Here is an 11,071-nt window from a genome sequence, read left to right as displayed (position 1 = left end):
GAGTCCCTAGAATACAAATCGGTTTAAACAAAATGCTAGGTCATAGGAAATGTTGCTGGACTTTTACTGTGGTCAAACAGCTTAAATGTGGTGCCTGGAAACTATACGGTACAAATATAGCACTTTACAGGAAAAACGATTCATACGGAATAACACCTAGAATGATGCTGGCCTTTCTCCACCCATTCCATTGATCACAATGCAAATCACTGTATATGTAATACATATTGGCAACACTCCGTATTATTCAGAACACCATGGAATGACTCCATATATACATTCTACAGACACCCCTGAGTATATCCTATAATACTTTTACTGTGGCACCCAGAATATGTGCTGCTCTATAGGCAAATAGGTATTCCATTTGCGTTGATTTGCATTGGGAACATTTATTTGACCTTAGAACATATATTTTTTTTTTTACAAATGTAATGCAAATGCAACTTAAATATGAACAAATATGAATCATTGTTAATGTTTAGACAATAGTTGTTCATATATCATGAATAAATACAAGTTTTTCACACTTTATATAATATTACGTGGGGGACTTTTATTTTGAAAGTTTCTTAAATTCCGCAACACGGAAGTACTTTTATTTTTTTTGTGTTGCTGACGACAAGCTGGTTACTCCTAGTTACAGGGCGGCAGCTTCGATCGCACATGGCAGACTACAAAAGGGTTGTGTTTCAGCTCGCAAAGCGGTTCACAAATATATTCAGAACACACTATGCAGCCGGTCTGTATACCTCAGTGTTGTGTGCAGCCTGTCCGAGTGGTGAGATGCCTTTGGATATACGGCGTAAAAAACAACATTATTTTATTGGGTTAGGCTGAAAGGCTGTAAAGTTGAGCAACCCACTGCTACTGTTCTAGATGACTGTTGGGAATATACAAGTAGACAAGGCAGTGGTTTTGGTTGGACAGTTGGAAAAACTTGCTGATGAGAGTGGTTGGAGGTTGGCCCTTCCGTGGTGATTAAGGTCTGTTCCTCCATGGTTATAGTTAGTTAGCTCGTAGATTTAGCAAAAGCAGAGTGGGTAGCCACTTTGTCGACGTGCACAAGAGTAACTAACTTGGCACTTTTGCTAACCTTGCCTGGTGGGTTCTTCTAGATTTAGCGAACTGACGTTAACTAGCTCAATCTAGTCAAGTAGCCAACAAACATTCAACACTGAAACTAAAAAGTTGATTTCCTTGCTCAAGTATGGGGATGTGCTTACCGTGCCTTGGTGGACCTGGAAACGACTTGTCCACCACACCAGATCGAGTAAGTAACTTGTTACAGTAGCTAGGTTCATTATTAGCTTGGTTGCTGCCGGTAACTAGCGAGCTACACTTTATATATATTGCCAGCTGTGTATGTATACACACACACACACAATTGTCTGTTTCAGGTCAACATCGTAAACAAATTGTACATATATTTGGATTCCAAAATGAAACAATGTAACATAAAACAGCATAACCAATAAACACCAAAACAATAAGAATTATACGTTCCCATTCAGATTTCTGCTCTTCATTTCTCATTACTTTAATATTTTTTTTCTCATTAATTTCATTTAACATTATTTTTTTATTAAAATTTTCCTCCCACTCAACATGTTCTGCTTCCTTCCCAGGAGACAAGGAGACTTGAGCTGGCAGAGGCCGCTGAGAAGAGACAGAAAGAGGTATGACTGTTTTGGACAAGTTGTTATGACAACCATATACGGTAGGCTTACACTGGTACAGCAAAGGGCTGGTTTCCCGGACACAGATTAAGCCTAGTCCAGGATCGAAAAGCATTTTCCATGGAGATTCACCGTTAAGTTATTTATTTTTTTTCAGTCCAGGACTAGGATTAATGTGTCCAGGAAACCAGCCCTATATAGCCCACACATGGTGGTCCTGTGTGGCTCAATTGGATTAGGGTGTGGTGAGGTTGTGGGGTCAGTTCCCACAGGGATCCTGTACACCACTGTACCATGAGTCATTTAGCTGGGATGAGGGTCTTCTAAGTGGCGTACTGTAGACAACCACTGAACAGTCAGTAGAGCTGGGCGATACGGACACAAATCCATATTGTGATAAATTGCCTGAATTTATGCGATAAAGTTTATAACATTTAATGTGCACCATGTGTACAAAAAAAATGAAATCCTTTAAACTACTACTAGTTGTATGGTTGTAGCCATCTATTGTTCCATGAACAATCAGTCATATTAGAAAACTTTTAATTTCAAAACACATTTCTCTAGTTATAGGCTACTTATCGTAATGAACGATATCTGCCAAAATGCCTGTGATAAGTGATCGGTATGGTTTATTTGTCCCAACTCTACCAGTTTATCTCAGCAGCCAGCCACTCTCCCAGTCTTGTTATTCGTATAGAAGAGCTTCCTGAGACAGAGTGGAGTCTGCTGGGAGAAGAGAGAAGGCATCTCATTACCTTTCCCTTTTACCACTATCGTGTTAACTGACCGAAAATCCCTACTGCGCTGGCTCCAATCCCTTCCCAGTACGGTTCCAGCAGCTACAGATGTAGGATCTTAATGTGATCACCCTGTTGCAGGAGAACTTGCAGTATATTTGAGATTTAAAAAGTCTTCTGAAGTTTGTAATTTCCACTGTGATATTTCAGACTCGATTTTCCCCTTACGAAAAATGTATCAACTCCTACAAAAAAAAAAAAACAATTTAATTATAATACACATAATAATTCACTTATCCTGTTGCTGCGTGATAATGTTCAGGCTGTAGCAAACTGGCTCAAATGAAGATCCTACATCTGTACGGTAGATGTGCCGTGTAACCAGGTCAGCACACTGCAGCTCGGCTTGATTTCGGCTCCGTAGTGTGAAAAGGTTAGCCGAATATAACGAGCCTTGAACCAAGAAATCCAATCTAGAAATTCAATCTATGGTGTTTTGTACCCTTTGTTGCAAGGCTACTAAAGTCTCTTCAATCATAATGTTTAGTAGCTCCTCATAAGACTGCTGGGTATTTTTTATTTTTTTACTGTTATACAGAAATTCTTCAGTCAAAGCCAATTGTATCCAACCCATAAAACATGTCATCCTACTAAAGCATCGAGGTGAGTATGAAGACCGTGTTCTTAAGCTCCATGTTTTGACTCGGCTGGTATTTCCTCCCACCACCCACACGACCCACCTCTCACTTCTGGTGCTGCACACTTTGTCATTCTGTCTTAACTTTATTTTAAACGTTCCTTACCCTAGTTCCAGATCTGTTTGCGCTGTCTTGCCAGCTCCAATGGTTATTGTCACTCCGTTGACCACAGGATTTGGCAAGACGGCACAAACAGATCTGGAACCAGGATATAACTTATGCTTTTCCCCGACACAACAACACTATATACTGGAGCTTAATGCCTCAAACAGATCTGGGACCAGGCCTCTTGCCACATTGGAGGTCATATAATCCAGCATGTGTCAAACAGCTGGCAACTGGGTTCCCACTAGATAGCACAGCCACAAAGTCAAAATTGGCTAAATTGTAAAATTCATGAAAGGGAAAAAAATCTAATTTTTGTTGTCTTAATTTAAGGTAAGGCATAAGGTTAGCATTGTGGTTATGGTTAGGTTTAAAATAATATTTTAAGAAGATAAATTGTAGAAATACGTGGTGTTTATGACTTTGTGCTTGTGGTAACTAGTGACGACATGGCAACGGCTATCTGTCTGCATGAACTGTACTGAATGTTTTTTTATTTATTTTTTTATTTTACCGTTATTTTACCAGGTAAGTTGACTGAGAACACGTTCTCATTTGCAGCAACGACCTGGGGAATAGTTACAGGGGGGAGGAGGGGGATGAATGAGCCAATTGTAAACTGGGGATTATTAGGTGACCATGATGGTTTGAGGGCCAGATTGGGAATTTAGCCAGGACACCGGGGTTAACACCCCTACTCTTACGATAAGTGCCATGGGGTCTTTAATGACCTCAGAGAGTCAGGACACCCGTTTAACATCCCATCCAAAAGACGTCACCCTACACAGGGCAGTGTCCCCAATCACTGCCCTGGGGCATTGGGATATTTTTTAGACCAGAGGAAAGAGTGCCTCCTACTGGCCCTCCAACACCACTTCCAGCAGCATCTGGTCTCCCATCCAGGGACTGACCAGGACCAACCCTGCTTAGCTTCAGAAGCAAGCCAGTAGTGGTATGCAGGGTGGTATGCTGTCTCTCAGGAAGTCTGACAACTGGCTGCCCTGCCCAATGGCGAGCACTATCCTCTTTCAGGAAGTCTGACAACTGGCTGCCCTGCTCAATGGCGAGCACTACCCTCTCTCTGGAAGTCTGACAACTGGCTGCCCTGCCCAATGGCGAGCACTATCCTCTCTCAGGAAGTCTGACAACTGGCTGCCCTGCCCAATGGCGAGCACTATCCTCTCTCAGGAAGCTCAGTTTGATTTGCAACCCTTCTGTATCTAGCGTTTAACCGTACAAATAGAATTACGTTCAACATAATATTTCTAGTCAGATCATGACATGCACATGTAGGCCTGTATTCTAGTAAAACTCTTGTCTGTAAATTCTCTCAATTATACGAGACCCATTTCTGAAAAGATCAATAAAGTGAACTGAAGATGATGAGTTTCAACTGAACACATAAGAGACGTTAGACTTGTAACAGTGTAGTCAACACTATGGGCCCTGGTCTAAAGTAGTGCACTATATAGGGAATAGAGTGCCAGTGGGGACAGAGCCGTGTGTCTGTAGCTGCCATTCTGACCTCTCCATCTCCTCTTAGACAACCTACAGGGGTGTCAAAAACCCCCAAGCAGTTGAGAGAAATAAAAAGAATAAGGAGATGGAGAAACAAGAGATGAGACCGTCTCCGCCTGGAGGAGAAGGAGGAGGAGGAGGGATGAAGGTTAGTCCTCATATTTTCAACACAGATTATGTCATGTCACAGTCTGCCTGCAACTTCAGGAGGTAAGTCTCTTAACGAATCAGCACACCTTTGAGAAAGGCAAGACGGCCTAACCTTGTATTCTTTGCTGGCTTATATATATTCCTTTTTAAATAATGAATGAATCATATAGGTCATTTGTTTTGAGCTAGAATAGTTAAAGGATGTAGCCCAAAACATAAAGGCATTTTAATGTCTCCGACTACATGAATGACTGAATCTGCTTTATTTATGCCACATCCCACTTGTTGTTCGAATGTTTCCTGTTTCTCTCAACAGGTCATTTATTTGTCTACGAGGATGCTTTTCCCCTTTTTTGAGGAGATGCGTGAGCTGTGTCTATTCCATCCTTTAATACCATGTTTTCTTCTGTTTTGTAGTGGCAGGTAGGCTAAAGATAGACATGGAGAGATCCTGGAAGTCTCAATGTAGACTGAGGTTCAGCTAACAACATGAAGATGGTACCAGTTGACTTAAAGGCTTTTTTTTTTTTTTTTTTTAAATATCAGCCCTTATACTAGATTTTTTATTTTTAAATGCAAGCTTTTTTTAGAGGCGATTGTGTGTCTGCATCTCTCAACTTCGTAGGATAGTTTGCCGGGCTTCGACGCTGGTAAAATAAATAAATAAAAGATTCTGCTGCCCAATGTTGGCCGTGTGAATCACAGGACATGCCTCCCTTAATGCCAAGATATACAAGAGAATATGCAAGCCAGCCAATGGAGCTTTGGGACAGGGTGGCGTAGCTATGAATAGAATATAAACACTCAGAGGAAATATGCTCTCACACTACATCGATAAACTGTACCAGGCGTCTTGCAGTGAACTCTCTCTCTTTGTGTTCTCTTTGTCCTCTCGCCTTTCTCTCAGCCATTTCCACTTTGCCAGCTTTAACACCATGGCGCTTACTTCTTTTGCAATTGTTTCAGACATTTTGAACTTTGAGGAATATTCTTGTGATCTATTTACTGTATAGTATATTTTCCTTCTAAAATTATTTTATGCAACAAAGTCCTTTTTACTGTTCAAAATAGGCCTAGATGATTCAAATGACATTTTCTATTGTAAATCAGTGTGAAAAGAACTACGTTTCCCATAGCTACCGATGAACCACATGTGAACGTTTTAGAGTTCCCGCACCAGCACTATTCAGTTGACTTTTCTATTGTAGATCAGTGTGAAAAGAACTACGTTTCCCATAGCTACTGATGAACCACATGTGAACGTTTTAGAGTTCCCGCACCAGCACTATTCAGTTGACTTTTCTATTGTAGATCAGTGTGAAAAGAACTACGTTTCCCATAGCTACTGATGAATGTTTTAGAGTTCACGCACCAGCACTATTCAGTTGACTTCACTTTAGTGTTTGATTTTCATATGTCTGTGCAATATAAGTTATTTGCTACACGTTGTATTGGTTTGTAATGTATGAAGAAAATGCTATATTTTAAATGAGGTAAGAAGTTTGAGTCGTGAAAGCCTGATAAATGTTTTTTTTATGCATGAATATTTCTTCTTTTTTCCCTCTCATTTCAACCTGTTCTGTAATATTGTTGTCATGACAATGTTCCAGGAATTATTTTATCCAAACATACACCGGTGTCACAATGTTCTTTCTTGGGTATGCAGTCTGTTGTCAGGATGGTAATAGGACTACCGTTATTCACCAGGTTTCAGTCCATTTCAGTTCAGGAAGTACACTGAAATTACAATTATCTGCAATGCTTTTCAATGAGGAACATTTTTTTTGGATTTACTTTCTGAATTGAAATAGAATTGACCCCAACCCTGTCATCCACTGGGGCGTACCTGTCCACGATGATAACTCTGCAGATCTGTCACCCACTGGGGCGTACCTGTCCACAATGATAACTCTGCAGATCTGTCATCCACTGGGGCGTACCTGTCCACGATGATAACTCTGCAGATCTATCATCCACTGGGGCGTACCTGTCCACGATGATAACTCTGCAGATCTGTCATCCACTGGGGCGTACCTGTCCACGATGATAACTCTGCAGATCTCAGAAGGAAATGGGAAGAGAGCCTGAACCAGCAGGTGTTATTGTGCACTTGGAAGTATTGCATTTATACCTGCCTTGCTTTTTATACTTGAGGTTTCTTCTTCCTATACCCACCTAGTGCTTCAAAGGCTCTTGCCATTTTGAGGTGCATGAAGTCACGCCAATGTCATTTTGTTGAAATAAAGTTGTCAGATGACTGTTGTTTATGACCTTTTGACCTGGGGCAATTGTGCACCGCCTTATGGGACTCCCGATCACGGCCGGTTGTGATACAGCCCAGGATCGAACCAGGGTTTGTAGTGATGCCTCTAGCACTGAGGTGCAGTGCCTTAGACCGCTGAGCATAACAATGTGTTTATAAATAATGTAAAATAATAAACAATTTGTCACATACACTGGAAAGGTGCAGTTTACAGGGTCAGCCATAGTACAGCACTCCTGGAGCAAATTAAGGTTATAAGTGCCTTGCGCAAGGGCACATTAACAGATTATTCACCTTGTCGGCTCGGGTATTCAAACCGTCAACCTTTCGGTTACTGGCCCAACACTAACCACTAGGCTACCTGCCACCCTTTATGATGGACACACAAATCAAATCAGAGTTAATTGGTCACGTACACAGATATATATATATATAAAAAAAGATGCTTTTATCTTGCTCCAACAGTGCAGTAATACACATATAAACCAAAAAGTAATAGAAAGATATTAAGAAATATCAGAACGAGCAATGTCATAGTCCGGAATATACAGTGTGTGTACACTACTTGTCAAAAGTTTTAGAACACCTACTCATTCAATGGTTTTTCTTTATTTTTACTATTTCTACTGGCCTCTTTCTAGAGCTCCGACTTCCCGATTCATCTCGAAAGCACCATAATAGCTCAGAAATGAGCGAAATGACAGGCTACTTTGACACTGACAAACTGAGATGAATGAAAACCACCTCTTCTTGAGTCCATCAACAGCCAACGCCTAGTTGTGTGGAGACTATAGGAAATTATAGTCCTAAAAATGCTTTCCAGTTTCACTGATTCACCCAAAGATGTGAGGCTCACTCACTGGTGATGGCCTATGCGCGCGTCCCCGACTGTAGACTATGCCTTGTATTGTACACTCCAATAGGCTATTTATCCTCTGTGGCAAACGTTTAGGCGTTCTCATGGTGTAGTAGGCTATTCTGAATTATTAAATGTATTTCTGAACAGACAGCAGTAACTCTATAACTTTGGCACATTTATTTCAATTTCTCATGCGTGCTTCAGCTCCTCCAGAACCCTTCGTATGATTCTATAAGGGGAATGATGAAGTGTGACGCTGGAGAGATGAGAGTTGCAGGCTCATGTCTATCAGAGCAGAGAGAGATTTTAGAAAGGGAATCTCATTCTAGTTTGGTGAGAGATACAGGGGGGGGAGAAAAATTAAGGAGGAGGCAACTCGAATGAACTTTGTTCGTGTTTATTAGAACTTTACATTGTAAAAAGTGACACTTATTTTTCATGCCACGAGAGGTACCAGATCCAAATAGGGTCCGGAACGAAACAGTCCAAAACGTAGAGGTGCCGGATCTTGTTCCGACAGGATTCGGCTCAAATTAAGCACTTGAACTTGTGTTCCTCCACCTTTCCTTAGCTCTGTTGTGGATTGTGTTTCTGTACGCCAATGGAAAGTCGACAAAACAAAGAGCAAACCAGCCATGTATTGAATACATGGAATTGGATTGGGATGGTACTGATGAATGAATCAGGCACACAATCTGCTCATTTTTGAAATATTTTTTTGAAATCAGGTATCAAATTTGATTTGTAATATTGGTTGGTGAAATATGCTTAAAATGAGTCATTTCCCATAATTCTGTACCTTTGGATAGTTGCACTTCCAATTTTGATCATCATGATTTTAGTGACTGCAAAGAAAATGTATAGATCTACTGGGATTTTTAAAATACAAAACTAACTTCCTGTTTTGTCCGCTTGGACACAAGAGACAAGTATAGTCGCGTTAATCTTTTTTGTTGTTGCAAGCAGTCGTGTTCTTTTGATGAATGTATTTATGTTTTAAAAAGACAACTACATTTTGAAAATCCATTTCCTGTTTTGCAACAGCTCTGTAGGTCTTATGGACGCTGTTTTGAAACATGACAACCTTGTTCCAAATAAAATAGTAGGTTAAAAACAGTTGTTTCCTGATTGAAATAGTACAAGAGTACACCATGAGGGACTCGTTTCTCTACCAGCAGGTTGCGGGAGGACCACAGTGCGTCCTTCAGACACGTGAGGGTGGGCCAGAGCTTTGTGGAGGCCTTCGGCCCACCCCATAACAGCACGAGCTGGAGCGTTAGGTCTTCCCCTGCTGGCGGACATGAGATCAGGGCCTGTTTTCTTCCACAGGTCCCTGGCTGGTCTCCCAGGGAACATATATTTTCTTATGGAAAAGTTTTATTGTTGCATTTTCTTTGAAAACAGCTCATATATATTTTTGTACATCATATTATACACATAAAAACGGCATTAAAGCATCAAAAACTATTTGAATGTTTTGATTAAATGGGTGACTGAACACTATCTAGTGACATAGACTTGCTTAATTAAAAGCAATATCCATCATGACTATAATAAACGAACCATCCGGTTGGCTTCGTCTGCTTTTTCTTTACAACGGCAGGGGGTGCACCGTTCCTGGAGGTACTGCAATACCAGGTCGATGCGTGGAGTGGACGGAGCAAGCCCCTATACCATCTCCCTATTCCAAAAATCAATTTAATATATGGTCCCCAGATAGGGGACGTATCAGATATTAAACTGATAAGAACAGATACTACACTTGATCTTAGCCAAAAGGCCGAGAAGCGATACCGCAATGCTTTCGGGAGGAAGGTGCCGTTCTCAGACACGTCAAATCCGGAAACGCTTACAGCAAAATGAGCTCTGTAAACTTTACATCAAATATCAAAGATTATGATGCTGTTAAAAAATGGTGGCATAGATCGGGATTTGATCAACGTCGGGAAAAGACACTTTTCACTGATACAATGTAACACATTGGTAGGATACAAAGTCACGCGTTCATCCGCCCTCCAATCGGAAACTAGACAAATCCTTATTGAGTTAAAACCAGATTTACAGCTAAATTGGAATAATCTATCAAATACGGGTGGGAGAAACAATTTGCAGACAATAATATTGACATAACATTTTATCTTTTATAAAATATCTCAGGAAGCGTTGATGCCACAAGGGAACAAAACAAATTGTCCACTTGGTGGCGCCAGACTTCCACCGACCGTCGCCTTGTACAAGCAGTTCTATGTTGTCAATAAAATACACTTGAATGTTGAACCACTTGACTTCAATACATACATCATCAACGCAAAAATAGCAATACATACATCATCAACGCAAAAATAGCCTATGTATTTTTTAATCTGTCTGTAGAGCCTTGTATGATAAGGCCATTGTGAGGAGGCCTTTATATATGGTATACCAGACACTGCTGTCGGGGATGCCATCCAGCACCCTGTCCATCAAACGCTCAAAAGTAGCTGGAGCGTTGCACAGGCCAAAACACAGGACCTTGAACTGCCAGTGTCCCCTGTTAGTGGAGAACACAGTTTTGGCTCTGGCCTCTGGGGAGAGGGGCACCTGCCAGTAGCTACTAAAATGAGCTAACAGTTCAAACTGAGCATGAAAAGCTTCCCAATCCGCCTTACCGGAATACTTCGGGGTCTTAACAGCTAGGGACGCAGCTGGGAACTGGGCGCCGCCATGTTTGTTTACATCCTGAGCCCCAGATTCCTCGTCGACGTCACACCTTCGGTCCGCCCACCAGAATCGGCGCGAAGCAGTCGACAAAGCGCTCATGCCCGCTTCAGCCGCCATCACTCTAATGTCCTCCCTCAAGCGGCCTCTGGGCTCCGACGCCCTGGCGATCTCCTCAGCCAGACCCAGCGACGTCCATTCACACGTACCTCATTGGCCATAATCGTCCCCTACCTCCACCTTCACTTTCGGATTCCCTCGAAGCATTTTCAACCCCGTTCTCACCTACGGTAGCTAGCCACAGAAGTCAGCTAGCTAGCTAGCTGGCTAACTTTTATCGACGTTTTTACTTCTGACACCAA

The 11,071-nt window shown here is 41.6% G+C and overlaps 1 protein-coding gene and 1 non-coding gene across 5 annotated transcripts; one reads left to right on the top strand and one right to left on the bottom strand.

The window, feature by feature from the left end:
- The first annotated feature begins 485 nt into the window (after positions 1–485).
- On the top strand, positions 486–9,479 carry LOC129861944 (small VCP/p97-interacting protein-like). Of its 4 annotated transcripts, none has more exons than XM_055933167.1 (5): positions 486–781; positions 1,210–1,273; positions 1,629–1,679; positions 4,766–4,950; positions 5,308–9,479. In XM_055933167.1, exons 2-5 carry the CDS (start codon positions 1,211–1,213, stop codon positions 5,315–5,317), a joined length of 309 nt encoding a protein of 102 aa, XP_055789142.1. In that variant the 5' UTR covers positions 486–781; position 1,210; the 3' UTR covers positions 5,318–9,479. The 4 variants fall into 4 exon arrangements, with proteins under 4 accessions (XP_055789142.1, XP_055789141.1, XP_055789143.1 ...); XM_055933166.1 differs by having other exon boundaries at positions 486–986; XM_055933168.1 differs by lacking the exon at positions 5,308–9,479 and adding an exon at positions 3,018–3,082 and having other exon boundaries at positions 487–1,273; positions 4,766–4,854.
- A 134-nt stretch (positions 9,480–9,613) lies between these two features.
- On the bottom strand, positions 9,614–9,804 carry LOC129863021 (U2 spliceosomal RNA). Its single transcript, XR_008760891.1, has one exon. It is a non-coding gene; the product is annotated as a U2 spliceosomal RNA (small nuclear RNA).
- Positions 9,805–11,071: the final 1,267 nt, after the last annotated feature.

The sequence above is a fragment of the Salvelinus fontinalis genome, chromosome 9, assembly GCF_029448725.1.
Source record: "Salvelinus fontinalis isolate EN_2023a chromosome 9, ASM2944872v1, whole genome shotgun sequence".
Taxonomy (NCBI): Eukaryota; Metazoa; Chordata; class Actinopteri; order Salmoniformes; family Salmonidae; genus Salvelinus; species Salvelinus fontinalis.
The sequence above is the reverse complement of the archived record's forward strand: the minus strand, read 5'-3'. Positions and strand labels throughout refer to the sequence as shown.

Bases quoted from the DNA above. Each gene is read 5' to 3' on its own strand.
- LOC129861944 (XM_055933167.1), top strand. From the start codon at position 1,211: ATGGGGATGTGCTTACCGTGCCTTGGTGGACCTGGAAACGACTTGTCC. The intron at 1,274-1,628 runs GTAAGTAACTTG...CTTCCTTCCCAG, and splicing joins TGTCCACCACACCAGATCGA to GAGACAAGGAGACTTGAGCT. The intron at 1,680-4,765 runs GTATGACTGTTT...ATCTCCTCTTAG, and splicing joins CTGAGAAGAGACAGAAAGAG to ACAACCTACAGGGGTGTCAA.